General features: G+C 42.7%; 1 protein-coding gene across 3 annotated transcripts; it reads left to right on the top strand.

Moving 5' to 3' along the window:
- Positions 1-3351: 3351 nt before the first annotated feature.
- RPA2 (replication protein A2) lies at positions 3352-23298 on the top strand. Of its 3 annotated transcripts, none has more exons than XM_080655175.1 (10): positions 3352-3485; positions 3732-3838; positions 8733-8834; positions 8929-9042; positions 13928-14002; positions 15226-15342; positions 18572-18679; positions 18862-18956; positions 20511-20608; positions 21049-21210. In XM_080655175.1, the coding sequence occupies exons 1-9, from the start codon at positions 3476-3478 to the stop codon at positions 20593-20595; spliced, it is 813 nt and encodes a 270-aa protein (XP_080511301.1). In that variant the 5' UTR covers positions 3352-3475; the 3' UTR covers positions 20596-20608; positions 21049-21210. The 3 variants fall into 3 exon arrangements, with proteins under 3 accessions (XP_080511301.1, XP_080511300.1, XP_080511302.1); XM_080655176.1 differs by lacking the exon at positions 21049-21210 and adding an exon at positions 23064-23298 and having other exon boundaries at positions 3356-3485; XM_080655174.1 differs by having other exon boundaries at positions 20511-21721.

The following is a 23298-nucleotide window of genomic DNA, read 5'->3' as shown; positions in this document are numbered from 1 at the left end:
TCATTGATGTTTCTATCTCTCTATCCCTCTCCCTTCCTCTCTCTCTAAAAAATTAATAAAAACATACTTAAAAAATAAAGGGTGATTTCTCCTCTTTTCAGTCCTGATAATAGCCTAGATAGAGAGGGAAATGGAAGACTTCTTGAAAACCACTGTGACTGGAAGACTGCACCTTGACAAAAGTAAACCTTGAGAGATGAATGCATTAACACACAGAGCAAATGCCAATTATTTTAGCACTGAGAACTGAGCCCTCTGTTCAATTTATCAGATCATCAAGCTCTTGAAAAGATGTACAAAAATCTTATTTTGATGGTTTGCATTGTGTTATATTTTAATCTAAAACATTTCATTTTTAAATGTATAACCTTCACAGCTGAATTTATAACTAATCAAACTCCAAATGAATCCCATTAACCCAAGTGAACGCACAACTTAAATTTCCCAGGATAGTGTTAATTTCAAACATTTTATCCTATATATCATAAATTTGCTCTTACTTATCAGACTATGTAAGTTTCTTTTTTTTAAAATATATTTTATTGGTACTTCACAGAGAGGAAGGGAGAGGGATAGAGAGTTAGAAACATCGATCAGCTGCATCCTACACACTCCCCACTGGGGATGTGCCCACAACCAAGGTACATGCCCTTGACCGGAATCGAACCCGGGACCCTTGAGTCCGCAGGCCGACGCTCTATCCACTGAACCAAACCGGTTTCGGCAAGACTATGTAAGTTTCAATCACCTAGGCTTAATACAACAATGTTGTCTTGATATGCCTCAGATTTAAAAAAATATATTTTTTTTATTGATTTCAGAGAGGAAGGGAGAGGGAGAGAGAGATAGAAACATCAATGATGAGAATCATCGATTGGATCCCTCCTGCACACCCCACACTAGGGATCCTGCCTGCAACCTGGGCATGTGCCCTGACTGGGAGTTGAACCATGACCTCCTGGTTCATAGGTCGACGCTCAATCACTGAGCCACGCCAGTCGGGCTGCCTCAGATTATTTTTGTTGTTGTTGTTATCTTTATTGTTAAAAGCATGACAGATGTCCCCACTCGTCCCCCATCGTCCCCTCTATTTCCCCTCCCCCCAGGCTCCCCCACACTGTTGTCTGTGCCATGGGGTGTGCATATTATCTGCTTACAAGCTCTTTGGTTAATCGCTTTCCACCCACCCACCGTATGCCTCAGATTTGTGTCTTGGCTGTGTCTAGTTTATTCCTCAGCAATGATTTGGAGGCTTACAGAATTTAAAAAGTGACCTGTGGCCCACACATATCTTTCCTTTGGCTTATAGTGTTTTGAAATTGTTTAATTTGTTTTAAAACACTTAAAATGCAGAAATTTTAACACAAATTTCTGACATCTGCTAAAACACATAGTTGATCTGGGTCCATATTCTCTGTCAGTTGCTATTTAGCATTATGCTTGTGTGGTTTCCTTACTGTGGAGAAGACAGTGGGAAAAGTTCCCTCTGTCATCCATCCCACCACACTCACAGTTTTCCTGCCTAACCCCAGCTGTCATTTGAGCTTGTTTGGGATGTTCAGGAAAGCACAGTAGCCCTAGCCAGGTTGTTCAGTGGTTAGAGTGCCAGCCCACCGAATGAAGGGTCGGGGTTCGGTTCTAGTCAAGGTCACGTCGTCATACCTCACTCAGTTGTAGGCTCCATCCCAGCCCCAGTCTCAGGGTCAGGGCACGTTTGGGAGGCAACCAATCAATGTGTCTCCTTACACTGATGTTTCTCTCTCTATGTCTCTCCCCTTCCACTCTCTAAAAAGTGGAAAATCAATGGAAAAATGTCGTCGGGTGAGGATTAACAAACAAACAAACAAACAAACAAAGCATAGTAACTACACTGGTTAACGAAATCAGACTTTCCAGGCTTGAATGCAGGCTTCCACAACTGTGCCTCAGTTTCCTTATCTGTAAACTGGGGACAATAACAGTACCTTATCAACCTCACAGGCTTTATATGTAAATATAAATGTAAAATGCTTAAGACAGTGCCTGCTGTTTTAATAAAAGAAAATGATCCAGGAGTCCTGGGACCATGTCTACCTTTGCATTGAATCCCAATGGCCAGCAGAGAGCTTAGAACAAAAAAGGAATCAATAAATTTATTTTAAATAAATAAATGGGAGGGGGACGTCTAACAACCCGGTAGTGTTTAGAGTAAGGAACTGATAGACATGTTCCACTCTCTACAGGAGGGACACAGCACGTCATATTTAGAATAGTTGAAGCGACTGAGGATGTGGAGCTGGATTAGACTGGGGCGAGGATGGGTGTCGGAAGTGCAATCCTCAGAGTTTTTGGAAGGCCATCCTGGGGAAAAGTGTAGGTTTTTTTATGGCTTCCCTGGTAGAATTAAAAACAGGGGTGGCAATACAAGAAGGGAATTTGACTCTTTGTGTTCAAGATTAAGCAATCGATAAGGTGCTGTGAAACCACGACTGTGAGTTTCCTGAAAGCACATATCCTGGGGAACTGCAGGGTGCAGACTCTGAAGCGGGAATTCTACTCTAGCGCTTTATTTTTTTTTAATGTGTTTTATTGATTTTTAAATATATTTTTTTATTTTATTGATTTTTTACAGAGAGGAAGGAAGAGGGATAGAGAGTTAGAAACATCGATGAGAGAGAAACATCGATCAGCTGCCTCCTGCACACCTCCTACTGGGAATGTGCCCACAACCAAGTTACGTGCCCTTGACCGGAATCGAACCTGGGACCTTTCAGTCCGCAGGCCGACTCTCTATCCACTGAGCCAAACCGGTTTTGGCGGTTTTATTGATTTTTAGAGAGTGAGGAAGAGAGAGAGAAACATCAGTGATGAGAATCATTGATCAACTGACTCCTGCATGCCCCCTACTGGGGGTTGAACCCCCAACTGGGAGCAGGTGTCCTGACGGGGAATCAAACCCGTGTCCTCTTGGTTCCTGGGTCCATGCTCAATGGTTGAACCACACAGGTCGGGCTCTAATATAGAGCTTTAGATTAAGGCGTCGTGTGATTGATGAAAATTTGGCGGGAACAGAGGAAAACGCCGAACAAAGGAAGTGACGTCAGCGTCGCTTATTGATGGGGGTGGGATCATAGGGGCTTGAGATCCGGAATTATTATTGGATTGGTTATTTTTCTGAGATGCCGGCAGCCTCGCGCAGATCCTCGCTTCCGCCGACGCAGCGTGCGTGCCCTTAGTAAAGATGGCCGCAGCGGCTTCCGGTGTGCGACTTCAGAAGCCAGGCCAGCAAATACCGGAAATAGCGTAGTATTCACGTGCATTGATTGGCTGACGCGAGAAGCGTTCTGAACAGTGATTGGCTCCGCCATTCGCGGGAAGGAGTTTGTGGCGCCAGCGAAAAGTTAAGTGCTGCGATCGCAACAAGGTTCTGAGGCGTCAGGCGAACCCAGTGGACCGGAGCCTTCCAGACGTCTTTCTTGAGGGAATCGTGTCCAAGATGTGGAATAGTAATGATAAATGTGGCGGAGGATGAGAATAGCAAGAATTTCGCCAAGAGGGCGGGGTTCGGAGAGGCGTGGGATGGCGGCAGGGGGGAGGGGCGGGAGCCGGAGCTGGAGCGATTGGGGGCCGCGACAGGTGGTAGGGAAGATTAGGGACAAGCTGGGAGTGTTTGGGTGGGGAGGGGACCTGTGGATTTTTCAGAAGCTTGGGAAAGCAGCTCAGATGCTAATACGGTTGTTATTTAAAACCAGGTGGATTTGAGAGCTATGGCAGCTCGACCTTTGGGGGAGCCGGTGGCTACACGCAGTCCCCTGGGGGCTTTGGATCGCCGACACCTTCTCAGGCTGAGAGGAAATCAGTACGTTGAAAGAGTATTTCGTTTTATGTGATCTGTCCTGAAGCTCGTAATTCAGCCATGTGAGAACATGTCTGCGGCGAAGGAAGGGTGTAAAACATGAACTGATTTGATAACTATCAATTATTACCTTACCGAATCTTCTGATTAAGTGCTGTCCGTTTGAAAAAAAGGAATCTCCCCAAATGTTGCACCCACTGTTTCCTTGGCTTTATTTTGAAATTTACTAACGTAGCCAGTGCCCTGTGGGAAAACCGAACTCGTATTATTAGCCTGTTTTACGTTCTTTATGTATTCCGAGTCATTTTTAAGTTAAACAGAGCGAGGTGTTCTAATGCGTGGAAAGCGTGGTCTTTGAAGTCAAGCGGGTCTGTTCGCTACTTGCAGAGTGTATGTCATCGAACAGATTTCTTCACCTTATTAATAACACGTGCTTTACCAGGTTGTTGTCAGACAATATTAGAATATATATGAAATGCCTGCGCCACAGTCACTTGCAATCGGTGGCCCCGCGTGTTATTTAAAAGACCAGAGCGTGGAGCCATAATGCATAGCGCCCCGAATCAACTGCCGTTTAACTGGCAGTTAGTGAGGCAGCTTACACCGGGCTCCCGTGGCCCCTGTTGTTTCTCCATCTGATAACGGTACCAGCCCTACTCATCCCACGGGGCATTGATAAATAAGCTAATGTGTGAGGAGGGGATCAGTAAAAAGCTGTCCATGCGCTTGTCATGTCCTCTTGCGGGAAAAGAGTTTGCGTTTAACAACTGCTGTGGGTTTCCTCCTTTAAATACAGGGTTAATGTGGCCTCTCTTTAGGCGCCATTCAGATGTGGTGGTAAGATTCAGGGTCAGGTTCTGTGTAATTGCGTTCAGGTTGGTAAGCTTTTACCTAGTCCTAGACTGTTAGTTTTGGGGTGGGTGTTGGTGGGGAAGAATGAATGAATGATTCTCATACATTTGGACGTTGCTTTATATTTTTCATATAACTTCATGTAATTCTATAAGGTATTTGTTGCTTACTCCCTTGTACAACAGTCTCCGGGAGCTTACGGGACTCCCTAAGCAGACACAGTAAGTAACTGGAACCAGACAGAACACACCGACTCGATGCTGTGAGCAAATCCAAAATCTGGCAAACAGCTTCTCTCCGTGGTAGTTGTTTTTTTTGTTTTGTTTTTTTTGGGGGGGGTTTTGTTTGTTGTTTTTTTACCCGGAAAGACCAGAGAGGACTCCAGTTCTCTAATTGTTTTCTTCTGTGAGGCTTTGAAAGTGAAAACAGAAGCTAGATAATTGGTTCTCATCTTTTCTCCCTAAGTTTATTTTTTCTTCATTCCAGTTGTTAGAATTTTTATCTCAGGATTCCTAGCTTGAACTGTGTTTTGAGACAGCTTTTCAGAGAATGGTGATGGTTGTAAGCTGAAGACTGAAACCCAGGTCTTTTTGTGTTTCAAATCCAGTGCCTTTTCCATAGTAAATTAGATTAAAATGTTTCCTATTGACTGTAAACCCATTATATTTTATTGAACCATGTGAAATTTCCAATGTTTTATCGATAAAAATGGTGTTTTCATACAGTACTTAAGAATATCCTGTGGTTCATAGTCAGCTAGAAAGTTATATTTTCAAAATTGAACATACTTGTGCCTGAACTCTCTGAATCCTTTTGGACCAAATCAGGCACTCTTTGCAATCGGTTTCTGGTACATAATAGGTGCTCATTAAAAAGCAGGCTACAACTGATGTGAGATGAATTTGAAGGCATTTCTAACACCTTAATAATTACCCATACATAACTTTTTTACCTGAGGAGTAACCGTATTTATTGAATACCTATGTAGACATCGGTATTGTCACATTTGTATACATTATATGTTTCAAATGTCCTCATTTTACAGAAGAGGTGGTGGTGTGTCCAGGGTCTGGAGCTGGGATTTGAACACAGGTCTATAGTACTGTCTGGCTCCAAAGCCCATGTTCTTGCTGCTGTTACTATAGTGATTTTTAATTTTCTTATGCTGCAGATATAATAAAACTCTTAAGTTGTGAGAGTTTGAGAACTAAATCTGGGACCTCAGCAAATTTTAAATCTATAAATACTAATATAGCATATAACTTCACCTATAAAATACTGTAAAGTAAACTTTAAAAATATAGTCGATTCCGCCAAAACCGGTTTGGCTCAGTGGATAGAGCGTCAGCCTGCGGACTGAAGGGTCCCAGGTTCGATTCCGGTCAAGGGCACGTAACTTGGTTGCGGGCACATCCCCAGTAGGAGGTGTGCAGGAGGCAGCTGATCGATGTTTCTCTCTCATCGATGTTTCTAACTCTCTATCCTTCTCCCTTCCTCTCTGTAAAAAATCAATAAAATATATTTTAAAAAAATATATATAGTCGATTCCTTCACATCCTTATTAAAAGCTACTTCAAATATAAAGAGTGAGGGACAATAGCTGACACAATAATTGCTGACATTTATTGAGTATGCCTACATGTACCAGGTAGTATTGTAGGTACTTCACCATATATTTAATTTTCATGATGATTTTATCATTCCTAGTTTTATAGATGAGGTTACTGAGGTACAGATGAGTTGAGAAATGTGACCAAAAGCACACTGCTCCTGAGTGGTAGAGCCAAACTCTTATCCCTCAAATGCTGCTTTTTGTGATATATGTTCTCGTGGTTGGCTGGGCTTATTTTCTACCATCTTGCTAATACTCACCATTCTGTCATGGACCTTCGGGGTAAAGCTGCAACTGCTAAAGTCTACTACGTTTGGTCTTTCCTGTAGAACATTCGTCAGGTTACTCCCTGTTGATTTCTGACAGGAAGAACTCTAATCTTTTACCCACTATGCTTTTTTTGTTTTGTATATTCCCTCTATGATTCTGTGGAAGTGCATATTAGTCCTCAGCCTGTAATGCTCATTCCTCAGCCACTATTTTTTCACTGTCAAAATGGTTGTGCTTCAGCCCTAGCTGGTTTGGTTCAGTGGATAGAGTGTCAGCCTACAGACTGAAAGGTCCCAGGTTCGATTCCAGTCAAGGGCACATGCCCAGGTGCGGGCTTGATCCCCAGTGAAGGGCGTGCAGGAGGCAGCTGATCAATCATTCTCTTATCATTAATGTTTCTATATCTCTCTCGCTCTCCTTCCCTCTCTGAAATCAATAAAAATATTTTTTTTAAAATGGTTGTGCTTTAGCCCTAGCCGGTTTGGCTCAGTGGGTAGCACATCAGCCTGCAGACCAAAGGCTCCTGGGTTCGATTCTGGTTAAGGGCATGTACCTTGGTTGCAGGCTCCTCCTCAGCTTGGAGCACGTGCAGGAGGCAACCATTCGATGTGTTTCTCTCACATCGATGTTTCTGTCTTTCCCTTTCCCACTCTCCCTAAAAATCAATGGGAAAATATCCTTGGGTGAGGATTAACAACAACAACAAAAATGTTTGGGTTTTAGGGTTCAGCCTAAAATGCTCCCTCTTGAAATCACCAATAATTTTTTTTTATATCCCACTAGTGTATCTTATTCGGTAGTGTATCAAGATCAAGTTTGTTATTTGCATTTTTATTTCCCATAAGTTTGTAGTGTGTTAAGGGCAAACTATACTCATCTTTATGTGACCAAGATAATCCCTGGCCAGTTGTAGACAAGAATAAGTTTATACTATTGTTAGACTGCTTCAGGATGTGATTTGAGTGTTCTTACTAGGCACTCTTCTGCCCATTACATCCTGTCCCTTCTCTTTAAGATGTCTAGTATAGCCAAGCTCTTATCCAATTTTCCCCGGGACTTCCATCCAATTGTCAGAACATCTGCCCTAAAGGAAGTCATACCTCAAACTTTTTGTTATATTTTTATTAAGAGATTTAGAGCAAGCTCTGTCCGGTTTGGTTAACTGATTAATGTGTCAGCCCATGGACCAAAGGGTCGCAGGTTCGATTCCTGGTCAAGGGCGGCATGTACCTCGGTTGTGGCTTCACTCCCCGCCCCCAGTCAGGGTATTTGCAGGAGACAAACAGTTCTCTCTCACATCAAAATTTCTCTCTCTTTCTCTCCCCTTCTTCTCCCTTTCTTTCATTCTCTCTGAAAATCAGTGGGAAAAATATCCTCGGTTGAGGATTTTAAAGAAGAGAGTGAGAAATTTAGAGCAAGTCCAAAGCTCTATCTCCACTGGTCATTTCTCAAACCCTTTCCAAATACCATCTCATCTTACCAGTGATGAACAGCTAGCTCCAGCTAGCCCTCAGCCTAAAGCTGGAGTTTCCTCTTAAAAGTTTGTTCAGGAAGCAGGTCATTCCTATGCTGTCCCCACTCTGGTTCACTCATTTTGGTGAATCTCTAGTGCAACATAAACTTACCCATTCTTCAGGAGCTTTGGAGTCAAACAAACCTGGGTTTGAATTCTAAAGTGTGGCATTTGTTAGCTATATGACCTTGGTTTCCATCTGAAGCACAGATAATGAGGCTTGTTTTATCCAATCCTCCTATATAATAAAAGGCTAATATGCAAATTGATCAAATGGTGGAATGACCGGTCGCTATGATGTGCACTGACCACCAGGGGGCAGACACTCAGTGCAGAAGCTGCCCCCTGGTGATCAGTGCACTCCCACAGGGGGAGCGCTGCTTAGCCAGAAGCCGGGCTCACGGCTGGTGAGCGCAACGGCAGTGGCAGGAGCCTCTCCCGCCTCCAAGGCAGTCGGACATCTGCCAAGGGCTCCTGGACTGTGAGAGGGCACAGCCTGGGCTGAGGGGGAACCCCGCACCCCACCCAGAGTGCACAAATTTCATGCACTGGGCCTCTAGTGTTATAATATATGCAAAGTGTTTGGCACATGTAGCAGGTATTAAATGAGTAGTTATTTCAATTGACTTTGTACATGCTCTTTCTTTCAGCGAGCCCGAGCCCAGCATATTGTACCCTGTACCATATCTCAGCTGCTTTCTGCCACTCTGGTTGATGAAGTGTTCAGAATTGGAAGTGTTGAGATATCACAGGTATGAATAATGAAATAAAAATTATTTCTTTTAAAAATACATAAATGTTGCTTTTGTTTCAAAGAAAACCAAACTTTTTTTTCTTCTGATCTAGGTCACTATTGTGGGGATAATCAGACATGCAGAGAAGGCTCCAACCAACATTGTTTACAAAATAGATGACATGACAGCTGCACCCATGGATGTTCGCCAGTGGGTTGACACAGATGTAAGCGGTTTTTAAATCAGGGTGGGGTTACTTTGGGACTTTGGAGATGTTGGATTTCTTTGGTCTTTTTGAAGGTTCTTATTATAAAAATCTATATATATAAAAGGCTAAATGTCCATCTGTCCGACCAGTAGCTATGACATATACTGACCACCAGAGGGCAGACACTCAACACAGGAGCTGCCATGACGCGCACTGACCATTTAAAAATAAACAGCACCATGGACCTGGCACCAACAAACCAGCACTTGGCTTCCCCCAAGTGGGACACAGGCCCCCCGCACCACCCCAGAGCGACACCACACCAAATCGCAGCCAACACTGCCAAGACCCCCTGGCGCAAAATATGGCCCACAGCCCAGCCCCACCCAGAAACGGTTCCTGTGGGCGCCGAGTAATGATATCACGTAGCCACGTACCTGGCTTCCTCTCCCTAGCCACTAGCCTCCTTGGAGTTTCTTCAGGCCAGGAACCCAACTTGCTTTATAGCCAGGTACAAATATTTTACAGTTTAACCAGATGTTTGTGAAGTGTTTTCCCATGCCTCATCTCATTTGATCCTCACAGAAGTCCTAAAGTAGGTAGATAGGAGACTCGGTAGAATCCTATTTTCTTTTCATTAGCAGGATACGAATAGCGATATTAAAATATTTCTTCTAATTAATTTCCTTTTAATGTGCACAAATCCGTGCACTGGGACACTAGTAATACATAAGAAATCAAAGGCAAAATTCTTAAAATAAAAGGTTAATATATTTTATATCGTAAAAGTTTAAAACCTTCTAAACTTTCCAAAATACTATAAACAAGTTAAAAAGGCAAGAGAGAGGAGGCATTAGAGAACAAGGATTTTTATGTTGACATTGTATCCCCAGCACCTAGAACAATGCCAGTTACATAGTGGGCCCTGAGTAAATATTATTTAAATAAATGGGAAAAATTTTCACACATATTATAAACATCAAATTTTTTATTTAATAAAAGCTCTTTTAATAAAAGAAAAAACCAATTGCATTTTAGAGAAGTGGGCAAAGAAGATACACAGATAACTTATTACAGATGAAATATTAATTGCAACAACAATAATCAAGTTTAATAGACATTAAGATATCATTTTTACCATACTAAATTGGCAAAGAAAAAAGAATGGCATTGCCCACTTCTGATGAGAGCAGTAGTTAGCACAGTGTCTCTAGTATTTAGTAAGCACTTAATTAGTTAATGATTTGTCACTGTTTGGGGAAGTGAGTACCATCCTACTCCGATGGTATAAATACACTGAGTGGCCAGATTATTATGATCTCTGAACACAGGTGCATGAATTCATGCATGGGTGGGGTCCAGCCAGCCTGGCCAGGGGGAGGGGACATGGGCGGTTGGCTGGCCTGCCTGCTGGTCAAACTCCTGGTCGAGGGGACAATTTGCATATTAGCCTTTTATTATATAGGATATACTCTGAATGGCCAGATTATTATGGGTTCAGAGATCATAATAATCTGGCCACTCAGTGTATAAATTGATATAACCTTTCTCAAAAATCAGCTGATGAGCCCTAACTGGTTTGGCTCAGTGGATAGAGCGTTGGCCTGGGGACTCACGGGTCCCAGGTTCGATTCTGGTCAAGGGCATGTACCTTGGTTGCAGGCACATACCCAGTAGGGAGTGTGCAGGAGGCAGCTGATTGATGTTTCTCTCTCATCGATGTTTCTAACTCTCTATCCCTCTCCCTTTCTGTAAAAAATAAATAAAATATATTTTTTTTAAAAATCAGCTGATGATGGGATTGCCCTAGCCGGTTTAGCAGTGGAGAGTGTCAGCCTGCAGACTGAAGGGTCCCAGGTTCGATTCTGGTCAAGGCAAGGGCATATGCCCGTGTTGTGGGCGCAATCCTCAGTACTGGGGCATGCAGGAGACAGGCTATCAATGATTCTTTCTCATCATTGATGTTTCTATCTCTCTTCCTCTCCCTTCCTCTCTGAAATCAATAAAAATATATATATTTTTAAAAATCAGCTAATGATCAAAATCATCCTTCATAAAAATGTTGACCTCATACTCCACTGCTAAAGGTTTACATTAAGGAAATAATTAAATACATGTGCAGTTGTAAGAATGTTGATCATATCATTATTTATAATAATAAAAAATTAAAAGCAATCTCAAAATGCTAACAATAGGGTATTTTTAATTAAACCATGGTATCCTATCTAATAAAGAGGGAATATGCTAATTGACCATCACTCTGTCACAAAGATGGCTGCACCCACAGCTGAGGCCAAGTTCCCATAAGGAGCCTTAACAAGCAATCAGCAGGAACCTGAGACTACGCCCTCCCCCACCCCTGTGAGGCTTGACAGGGGACCTCAGGCCATGCCCCTAGCAGGGCTTGACGGGGGACCTCAAGGTGCGCTTCCCATCCTGGTGCTAGGCTAGGGCACCCCAGGCTGCTCCCCCCACCCCAGCGCCAGGCCGGGGAACCTCAGGCCATGCCCCCCCACCAGGTGGGGTTTGATAGAGGACTTCAGGCCATGCTCCCCACCCTGGCATCAGGCAGGGGGACCTCAGACCACACCCCCGCCTGACAGGGCTTGATGGGGAACCTCAAGGTGCACCCCCAGTGCTGGGTTAGGGGAACTCAGGCCATGCCCCCCCCCCCAGGTGGGGCTTGACAGGGGACCTCAGGTTATGCCCCCCACCCAGTGGGGCTTGACAGGGGACCTTAGGCCGTGCCCCCCACCCAGCGGGGCTTGACAGGGGATCTCAGGCCATGCCCCCCACCCAGCGGGGCTTGACAGGGGACCTCAAGGTGCACCCCCAGTGCTAGGTCGGGGGAACTCAGGCAGCGGGGGGCTTGACGGGGAACCTGAGGCTGCAACCCCTCCTGGTGCTGGGCCGGGGGACCTGAGGCTGTGCACCCCTGCCTGGCAGGGCTTGATGGAGGACCTCAGGCCATGCCCCCCATCCTGGCACCGGGCCAGGGGACCTGAGGCTATGCCCCTGCCCAGCGGGATTTGACAAGGGTGGGACTGGCCGGGTCTGGATCTAGCCCAATTGGGGGGGAGGGCAGCCGGGTCTGGGTCTCACGCGATTTTGATGCGCATGTGCGTGGTCAGGGACTTGACTCTGGGTCCTGTGGTACACCCCAGACTCTGACAGGAGAAAGGTTTTCATATACATTTTACTAATTTTCTTTCATCTCTGACACTTCTATTATAGAGAAAGGGCAAATAGCAATATTAAATTATTTCCTCTAATTAATCCCCTTTTAATGTGCACGAACTTCGTGCACCGAGCCACTAGTATTTATAAAATATTCCAAATGATGTAGAAATGTATGTATGGTCACAGAAAAGTGTTTACCATAAATTGTTGAGAGGAAAATAGCATGCTATATTGCATAGTATGACCCCATTTTTGCAAAGAAAAACGTGTATGGAGAAAATAGACTGAAAGAAAATACATGTTTTTTATTTTTTAATTGGGCAGAGGCCTTTTTAATTTTTTTTTATTGATTTCAGAGAGGAAGGAAAAGAGAGAGAAACATCAATGATGAGAGAGAATCATTGATCGGCTGCCTCCTGCACACCCCCTACTGGAGATCGAGCCCACAACCCAGGCATGTGCCCTTGACTGGTAGATAGACTTGGTCTCGAACCCAGGACCCTTCAGTCCACAGGCCAACGCTCTATCCACTGAGCCAAACGAGCTAGGGCTTGATTTTTATGTTCGGGGTTTTTTTTTGTTTGTTTTTTAAAATATATTATTGATTTCAGAGAGGAAGGGAGAGGGAGAGAAAGATAAATACATCAAGGATGCGGGTTGGGGGGAATGATGAGAGAGAATCATTGATCAGCTGCCTTCTGCACGCCCCACACTGGGGATGGAGCCTGCAACCTGGGCTTGTGCCCTGACCTGAATTGAACTATGACTTCCTGGTTCATAGGTTGATGCTCAACCACCGAGCTACATAGCCTGGGCGATTTTCTAGTTTTTTATAGTCATGTATTTTATAATCAGAAAAATCTTTATGAAGCAGCTTATATTTTTTTCTTATAAATTAATAATGTGTACATATTCTAGAAAACCCCAATTATCCCAGTTAACCATTGTTCACATTTTAGTGTATATTTTCCCCCACTTAGGGAATCAGCTTTTTACTGGGTCCCACAACTGGTCTTCCCAGTTAATAGAATTCTTCATTGTATGAATGTGTGCCTGTTGTTGGATATTTAGGCTGTTTTAAATTTTTCAATATTGTAATCTATGCTATTATGACTATTCCTAAAGCTAAATTTATGCATGTTCTTAATTATTTCATTTAATTCCTAAAAGTAGAAACACTATGCCAATAAGTATGTCCACTATCCACCAGAAAGTTGTGTGCCTTGCCCTAACCGGTTTGGCTCAGTGGATAGAGCGTTGGCCTGCGGACTGAAAGGTCCCAGGTTCGATTCCGATCAAGGGCATGTACCTTGGTTGCAGGCACATCCCCAGTGGGAGGTGTGCAAGAGTCAGCTGATCGATGTTTCTCCCTTATCTATGTTTCTAGCTCTCTATTCCTCTCCCTTCCTCTCTGTAAAAATTCAATAAAATATATTTTTTAAAAAAGTTGTGTGCCTAAGAGCATTGAGAGTACCATCCTTGTTTGCTTTTTTATGATGTACATAACAGAACTTTGGAACCGGAAATTACCTTTAGAGATGTTTATTCTAATTCCTGTTTTTACAAAACAGTTCATTCTAATAGATAGGTTAAATTAGTTAGGGGCATATTAGGATCCTGTAGCTTTATAACTTTTTGTTTCTGTACATAATTTAGAGATTTTAAAGAAGCTTTTACCAATATCACTAAAACCTTAGTAATGTGTTTGTATTTTATCTGTTAGGATACCAGTGGTGAAAACACTGTGGTTCCTCCAGAAACGTATGTGAAAGTGGCTGGCCATCTGAGATCTTTTCAGGTAAAGTCAGAAAAAATGACTGTTAAAATGTATTTGCATGGGCCCTGGCTGGGTAGATTAGTTGGTTAGAGTGTTGTCCTGATATGCCAAGGTTGCAGGTTTGATGCCCCTTCAAAATAAAAATAAATTTTTAAATGTATTTGCATGCTAACAATTTCTAGATTCATGCCTGCATTTAGGATTCTTAAAACTTAACTAAGTCTTTGTGTTTAATGAGAATTATATTGAAGTTATTTTATTATTCTCTTCTTCAAAAGAAAATAATGGATTTTTACCTTAATATAAAACTAACAGAATGGTAGAGAAAGAACAGGATCTCCGCCTGCAATTGCCATCTATGGCATCCATTAGGCGTAGATGGGTGGGCACTGGATTTAGAATCAGGATCCTAGGCTCAGCTTGGTATGTAACCTTGGGAAGTCATTGAACATCTCTGAGCTAGTTTAGTTTTATTTCATATACTAGAGGCCCGGTGCATGAAATTCGTGCACGGGGGTGTGTGTCCCTCAGCCCAGCCTGCACCCTCTCCAATCTGGGACCCCTCGAGGGATGTCCGACTGCCCGTTTAGGCCCGATCCTACTGGGATCGGGCCTAAACGGGCAGTCGGACATCCCTTTCACAATCCAGGACTGCTGGCTCCCAACCGCTCACCTGCCTGCCTGCCTGCCTGATTGCCCCTAACCGCTTCTGCCTGCCAGCCTGATCAACCCCCAACCACTCCCCTGCCAGCATGATCGACACCTAACTGTTCCCCTGCCGGCCTGATTGCCCTTAACTGCCCTCCCTGCCGGCCTGGTTACCCCCCAACTGCCCTCCCCTGCCGGACTGGTTGACCCTAACTGCCCTCCCCTGCTGGTCTGGTCGCCCCCAACTGCCCTCCCCTGCAGGCCTGGTCGCCCCCAACTGCCCTCCCCTGCAGGCCTGGTCCCTCCCAACTGCCCTTCCCTGCCAGCCATCTTGTGGTGGCCATCTTGTGTCCACATGGGGGCTGCCATTTTTTACCACATGGGGGCAGCCATCTTGTGTGTTGGAGTGATGGTCAATTTGCATATTACTCTTTTATTAGATAGGATATATTTTATTGACTATATTTAGATTAACCTTGAATAAAAATTTTTAAATATATAACACATTTTTTCCATATTAGCAAAATATAACCAAGAAATGTTTTGACCTGAAATTGACTTGAATGTGCTTATCCTTTATTCTCTTACTTTAATAGAACAAAAAAAGCCTGGTGGCCTTTAAGATCATGCCCCTGGAGGATATGAATGAATTCACCGCACATATTCTGGAAGTAGTAAATGCACACATGATGCTGACCAAAGCTAATAGCCAGGTGAGCAGCTTCACTCATAGTTTCTTTTTTTTTTCTTTTTTCTTTGTTATTAATATATCTGTATTGATTTCAGAGAGGAGGATAGAGGGTGAGAGAGATAGAAACAACATCAATGATGACAGAGAATCATTGATCAGCTGCACCCTGCATGCCCCCTACTGGGGATTAAGCTGCAACCTGGCTTGTGCCCTAACTGGGAATCCAGCTGTGACCTCCTGGTTCATAGGTTGACGCTCAACCACTGAACCACACTGGCCAGGCCTAATTGATCTTTTTAAAAGCTCACTGAGGCTGCTGTATGGATAATAGACTATGAGACACCAAGAATAGCAACAGTAGTAGTTTAGAGGAATGGTAACAGCAGTGGTTAAATGTTTTTTTATACATTTTTTTTTTTATTGATTTCGGAGAGAAAGGGAGAGGGAGAGATAGAAACAGTGATGAGAGAGAATCATTGATCTGCTGCCTCCTGCATGCCCCCTATTGGAATCATTTCATAATGAGCTCACAGGGCACTTGTCAATGTTGCGGGCTTGATCCCCAGTAGGGGGCGTGCAGAATGCAGCTGATCAATGATTTCTCTCATCATTGATGCTTCTATCTCTCCCTCTGAAATCAGTAAAAATAAAAATATGCATGAGATGGGGCCACTTGAAGCAGCACATGAGGTCATTTCAGCAGAGGTAACCAGGTAGGAAATAGCATTCAGTCCAGTATTACTTGATCATAAAACATAAGACTTCTATTTCACCAGCAGGCAATGTGAAGGTATCTAGCTTGAAAACAAAGGACCACAACTGACTCTTGGTTCTTTTTTTGTTTTGTTTACCTCAAATGTTCATCTAGTGACCATTTGTTAAATGAGTAAATCTCCTAACTGGATATGATTTCTCCTAGTGAGCTTCCACAGTGCTCCTGTATCCTGTTATGGATTCTTAACATTTGTTTGGTCATCCTTACTTCTTCAGTTCAATAGATTAAACATTGATTGAGCACGCACTGTCCCCTAGGCACTGTGCAAAGATGAAGGGACTGATGGGGGAAAGTGAATGAAGGCTGCTGTGAGAAAGACTGGGCCATATGCCGTGAGAGCCAAGAAGGAAGACCATGACTTAACTTGGCTTTGGAAATGTCAACAAAGTGTTTACCAGGCAGACGAGGAGAGGAGCATTCCAGACAGGAAGCGCATGTTCGGGACAAAGGCATGTTTTTGGATGGCAAGAAGTCCAAGTGCAGTTGGGGGGTAGAGTGTGCTGAAAAGGAGTGATCAAGAAAAATACAGATTTTGACATCTAATTGTGGTAGGTCTTGAGTGTCTAGGAGTTTTATATTGTTTTTACAGACAGGGGGAGCCACCTGGAAGCTTTTAGGCAGAGAAGCAACATGACCAGAAGTTACTTGGTAGCAATGAGGAGGGTTGATTGGAGTAGGAGAGACTAGCAGCTGAGAGAACAATCAGGAGACCAGGTGTGTTGAGGATTGACTTGAGCGACACTGAAGATTGTATTAAAAGGCTGTGGTGAGCCCTAGCCGGTTTGGCTCAGTGCATAGAGCATTGGCCTGTGGACTGAAAAGTCCCAGGTTCAATTCCGGTCAAGGGCATGTACCTTGGTTGTGGGCACATCCCCAGAGGGAGGTGTGCAGGAGGCAGCTGATTGATGTTTCTCTCTCATCAATGTTTCTAACTCTCTATCCTTCTTCCTTCCTCTCTGTAAAAAAATCAATAAAATATATTTAAATAAAAAAAAAAAGGCTGTGGTGACAGGTTGTGGAAGGGAGCAAATGGATGACTGAGGTCTGTCTGATTAGGTTTGAGTTTACTAATTGAGATGGAATATAGCAGGGCAAGCGGGTTTGGGGAGGAAAGTAATAAATTTTATTTTGAAGTGTGAGATAGCTAGGTGTAGGTGTCCAATAGATGACTGGGACTAAGGATTTGTGCCTAGGAGGAGGTCTGGAATGAAATCCTGGGGAGACTATCAGCCTTTTAGGAGACAGGTAGAAGAACTAATAAATGATATTGAAAAGGTGTAGTTTGAGAGGTAAGAGGAAAATTAGAAGACTGGGGTATCAAGAAGCCTGGGAGGGGGTGGGGAGAGAGAAGCCCAGGGAGACACTAAAAAAAGAGATTTAAAGAAAAGAAGCAGTAGCTTAGGGAGGGGTACATTGCAAGAGGATTGTGCTAAGCAGTTTCTCCTTCTGAGAGGTCAAGTGTTATGAGGTCTGAAAGAGATTATTGGGTATTTTGGTTGAAAAGTCTTTGGTGAGAAAAGTTTCAGAGGTGCTTTGGGGAGAATCCAAATAGTGGGGGCTTGAGGAGTGACTAAGAAGAAGGGAATGAAAACTGTTTATAGTCTTTTTTTTTTTTTTCTTAAATTTGGTGTAAAAGAGAAGAAAAGAGAGGTTGATGGAAACTATTCTCCTTTTTTTTCCATATAACGCTTCATGCCTACTTGAACACCAAGGATATCATTATAGTAAACCTGGGTAATTTTCTTCTCAGTGCTAGTTTTCCTTTTGTTCCCTTCATATTACAAAGAATAGAAGGAGCCGGGTTTGATATGATGTGCTTTACCTTCCTTTGAAATATTCATCATGCCCTAACCGGTTTGGCTCAGTGGATAGAGTATCATCCTGCGGACTCAAGGGTCCCAGGTTCGATTCTGGTCAAGGGCGTATACCTTGGTTGCAGGCACATCCCCAGTAGGGAGTGTGCAGGAGGCAGCTGATCGATGTTTCTCTCATTGATGTTTCTAATCTCTATCCCTCTCCCGTCCTCTCTGTAAAAAAACAATAAAATATATTTTTTAAAAAAGAAATATTCATCAGATAATAGCTTTCCCTTCCAATATAAATACTTGTTATTGGGCCCTAGCCAGTTTGCCTCAGTGGATAGAGTGTTGGCCTGTAGACTGAATTGTCCCCAGTTCAATTCCAGTCAAGGGCACATGCCTGGGTTGTGGGCTCGATCCCCAGTAGGGGGCATGCAGGAAGCAGCCAGTGGATGATTCTCTCTCATCATTGATGTTTCTATCTCTCTCACCCTCTCCCTTCCTCTCTGAAATCAATAAAATTATATTTTAAATTTTTTTAAAAAATCACTTGTTATTGGGAAAACTTTGCCTAAATTGTTTTTTGTAAGCTGCTTATTAACAAGCTCTTTAAAATAGCAAGGACTGTGTTTAAATTGATGAATTTTCTAATGTTGTGAATTTATTTCTTAATTCAGCCCTCAGCAGGGAGAGCACCTATCAGCAATCCAGGAATGGGTGAAGCAGGGAGCTTTGGTGGGAATAGCCTCATACCGACAAATGGCCTCACTGTGGCCCAAAACCAGGTAAACTCTACTTGAATGGCTCCAGAAATGCAAAGCACAGACCGTCTTAAATGTTGTTACTTCCTTAATGATTCTGAAGCTATCTAAGTACCTAACTTGTTTCCTTTTTATAAAGACACTTAGGTTTAAGAGGGGAGCTGATTCAAAGTAGTTGCTAAAATATTTCTGATTTGAATGTTCAGGTGCTGAATTTGATTAAGGCTTGCCCAAGACCTGAAGGATTGAACTTTCACGATCTCAAGAACCAGCTTCAACACATGCCTATAGCCTCAATCAAGTGAGTATTTGGTTTCTATGAGCTAGGACTCCAGAATTATACCCATTTCACCTCATCAGAGTTTCCTGGTAATGAGAAGTGAGTTTTAAAAAAACTATCTGTTGCCCAGCTGGCATGGCTCAGTGGTTGAGCATCGACCTATGAACCAGGAGGTCATGGTTTGATTCCAGTCAGGGCACATGCATGGGTGGGAGCTCCATCGCCTGTTGGGGGTGTGCAGGAGGCAGCCAGTCAATGATTCTCTCTCATCATTGATGTTTCTATCTCTCTCCCTTCCTTTCTGATATTAATAAAAAATATATTTTAAAACACACACACACACACAAAACTGTTGACAGAAAGGAAGTTGTTCAGTCATGGAAAAATAGAAAAGAACTTGCAAAAATGTTGTTGCCTGTCATATCACTCATTTGTTTGTTCATTCAACAAATACTGAATCCCATTCATTATGTGGGATATAATTTTGAGCAAAAATTGACCTTATACCTCTTGATTAAATCTGGAAGAGTGTGAGGTCCTTAGCTTCTGGTCTTTAGATGTTCAGTACCATTTGCATTACCATCCCACTGTGGAGATGTGTGCATCAGGCTGTCTGGACCTGAAGCCATTAGACAGTCCTTCCCACAGCCTCGTCCTGATACAATGTTAGACAAGCAGCTTCCTGATTCCAGTGAACTAATCAAACAAAATGGGTATTATGATACTTGGATTGTTGTTATCATAAATCAATAGGCTAGGCCTAGATAGAAAAATGCTCAGGTCTAATTTCATTTCCTGTCCTATAAAATGAGGATAATAGTTTCAGTCTCAGAGTAACTGTGATGATGAGGTATAGAATGGCTGTCACATAGTACCTGTTCTATAAATTGTTCCCGTTACTAAATATGTTATTGACTCTGGCCCTGAGGGCTGTGAAGGTTTGAAGGTCTCTTAACCATTTCTGGAAAGACCTTCCCTTTACTTCCTGCAACTTTACTTCTCAGAGGGCAGGCTAGAGGTTCAGGGGGTGGGTGGAGAGGACAACTTTTAAAAATAGCTTTTTATGCTAGGAGATTTTATGTGCAAGCTGGACTACAACTTTAGATCATTGTTTTGATTTGCTTCTCCTGGTATTTAAGTGAGGCTCTATTTTCTTGCCTTTATATAATTTGGGAGAGATATCCAAGGCAGCCCTCTCCCAGTAGCCATTGCCTCCATGGATGACCTCAGTTTTGTAATTTTACTGGCACCTCTTCCTGCAAGAGCTTTCTGTGAGCAAATGGATGTGAATTCTTAGCTAAGATAGAAAATGGGGAGGTAGTGAAGTTTACATATTAGGCAATGTCAGAAAGGCAGTTCCCTTTCTTCACCCTTTACTGTGCCCTTTTAAGGTTGACACAGTGCCTTAAGAGGCTAATACAGAAGGGTAAACTAAGTCTCCATAAAACCCAGAGAAGAGATGGTAAAACTCCTCTTTGGATCCTGTCTGGAGTCACAGCTGAAAAAAAAAAAATTTACTATAAAAATTTTTTATAAAGAAAGAAAATGAGCCTTTTTCCCTCTCTTTCTTTTTAGGCAAGCTGTGGATTTTCTAAGCAACGAGGGACACATCTATTCCACTGTGGATGATGATCATTTTAAATCCACAGATGCAGAATAACTGGATCTAATTGGTACGCAACATATTTTCCAGCTGGACCTATTTTCTCAGTCTGTTGTGTCCAGCTGTGCATATGTTTTGAACAGTTGACTTCTAGAAAGTAGGTTTCATCCATAAAATGTCTCAGTTGACATCATTTTGAAACTTACTGCTCTTCCATTATTTTAAAATTCAAAGTGAGATGGGCAACTCTTAGGGGTGTGAGCCAAAGTGGAATTTCTTAAAAGAAGTTACAAATTAGGTAGTTATAATACCATCTGGATAGATGAAAGTGGAAGAGGAATGCTGCCAATAGAGTTGGGCAGTATTACTTAAATAATACTCAGGAGTCTCTATTCCTAAAATATTACCTGTTGAGTATGATTAGGGTCTGTCAGCAGAGAGCTAGCCAAGAAACCTGCTAACTTCTGCCTGGTTTTGTTCCCCATTTTGGTTATGTCGTGTTACTTTCAGAATTGCACTTTTCTTCAACTTGTCATGGCTGCTGCCAAGTGTTTTGGTGAATATGAAATTCTAGAGTGGTGGCCTCGTGTGGCAGAGGAGAGAGAGAAATGTCACCGTGTTTTGTACAAAATAAGTACATCCATATGTTTAATAAAATAGTTATATTATTGTAGTGACTTGTGAAGACATTCTTATTTTTCTTTTTAAGTTAGTATAATTACCACCTTATCTGAGACAGTATAGCATACTCAACTTGGATTAGACATCGTGGCTCTCCAGCTTTTTAGTTAAGATCTTGAGCAGGGTACATCAGCCTCCATTTATGAAAAGACAAGAATGTTATTTCCTTATAGGTTTGTGATGAAGATTGAATGAAATAAAGTTTGTAAAGCATCTAGCATTGCCATTAATGAGGGTTCTAAAGCAGACCTTAATCTTGACTCTAGCAGTATATGATCATGTGACTGATAAAATACCTACCATGTCACCTCAAGATGAAATTCTAAGAGGCCTTGGATATATTTTGGCCAACTTAATTAGCTTCTTTTCTTGTGGGAGAAGAAACTAGTTCTAAGATGTTTCTGACAATTCCAGACCGTAAGCTACTTCTTGAATGAAAGAGCTAATTCTGAGTAAGTTAATGAGCTGTAATATGCAAATAAAAGTTCTATAATTGTTTTGACTATGTTTCTAAATGAGATCTAGCAGTTTTGTGGAGAAAGCTCCACCACCCTGGTTTATAAGAGTGAACAGCAATCTGACTGTTATTTTCTATACATGCAGAGTAGTTCCTATCTTGGGAGCAGACAGATGTTTAAAAGTCAGTCACCAGTATGGCTATTTGTTTCTTGATTGTTTCCTATAAAGGACAGTGAGCTAAAAATAGGTTTAAAAAAATCATACTTTTGAATTCAGAATGCATGATAGGGTACTTTTATGGGTTGTGGACTTCTCTTCCTAGTTATCAGGTTTGTGTCCTCAAATGGGCAAGGCATAGCCCTGGTTCTGGGTAGAAGTCTATTTGTCTTTTGACTTTGAATATGAGGATTCAGCAGTTAGAAACTGTGTACTCAGCCCTAGCCGGTTTGGCTCAGTGGATAGAGCGTCAGCCTGCGGACTGAAAGGTCCCGGGTTCAATTCCAGTCAAGGGTACATGCCCGGATTGCAGGCTCAATCCCCAGTAGGGGCCGTGCAGGAGGCAGCCAGTCAATGATTGTCTCTCATCGTTGATGTTTCTCTCTCTCTCTCTCCCTCTTTTTTTCTCTCTAAAGTCAATAAAAATATATTTTTTAAAAAAACACAAACTACTTACTCATTAATTCAGCAAGTGTTTATTGATCAGGCACTAGGAATTCAAAGCAAAATAAGGAGATTGGCATCACAGGACTTGCTGGTTCAGCATTCCCAATAGCACAGAGTAGCTGCTCAGTGGCACTGAACTCCCTACCATCTTGGCACTTACACAGTCTCACAGGAGTTGTGTGGTTTCTGAGCACTACGGAGGCCTGTGGGGCTAACCACAGGCAGCCCATTCCTTAGCAGAATGAAACCCCAGCCTTCGTAAAGCTTCTGCTCCAGCAGGAGGCATTTGCACTTCAGGTGTATGTGGGCACCTGGGATGCGCATAGTGTTCTGCTAGCACATGATGAGACAGCATGAACCAAGTTCCTGTATGACCCAGGTTCTTAGAAATTACCAGTGTCATAGCCAAGCAATGAGTCTAGCCTGCTCTCCATAGAGTCTCTCTCTAGGTGTACAGGTAGGAAATTAGGTTCCTTGAGAAATAGTATTTTATTGGGTTTAACTAAAGAAAGGGCAATAGGTCCTGTCCGGTTTGCTCAGTAGTTAGAGCATCAGCCTGCAGACCGAAGGATCTTGGTTTTGATTTCCGGTCAAGGGCATGAGCCTCGGTTGCAGGTTCCCCAACCCTGGTAGAGGTGCTTGCGAGAGGCAACCAATTGATGTGTCTCTCTCATGTCGATGTTTCTCTTTCTCTCTCCCCTCCCCCTCTCCACTCTCTCTAGAAATCAATGGAAAAAATATCCTCGGTGATGATTAAAAAAAGAAAAAGGCCAATAAGAATTAGTGTCGATGTGAATTGGTTTTTAAAAATGCAGTTGAAATTCAGAATTCACTGATCAATATTTATAAGCATATATCCCCAGCTTATATCCATTTATTTAGCATCATTTACATCTGCTACTATATTAGTAGTTATATGTTACAAAACATTCACAAATGTAAATTAAAAAGGACATT

The sequence above is a fragment of the Plecotus auritus genome (assembly GCF_963455305.1).
Source record: "Plecotus auritus genome assembly, chromosome: 2".
Lineage (NCBI taxonomy): Eukaryota > Metazoa > Chordata > Mammalia > Chiroptera > Vespertilionidae > Plecotus > Plecotus auritus.
The sequence above is the reverse complement of the archived record's forward strand: the minus strand, read 5'-3'. Positions and strand labels throughout refer to the sequence as shown.

Coding starts and splice junctions, on each gene's coding strand:
- RPA2 (XM_080655176.1), top strand. Junction 3,839..8,732: donor CTCAGGCTGAGAGGAAATCA/GTACGTTGAAAG, acceptor TCTTTCTTTCAG/CGAGCCCGAGCCCAGCATAT. Junction 18,957..20,510: donor ATGCCTATAGCCTCAATCAA/GTGAGTATTTGG, acceptor CTTTCTTTTTAG/GCAAGCTGTGGATTTTCTAA.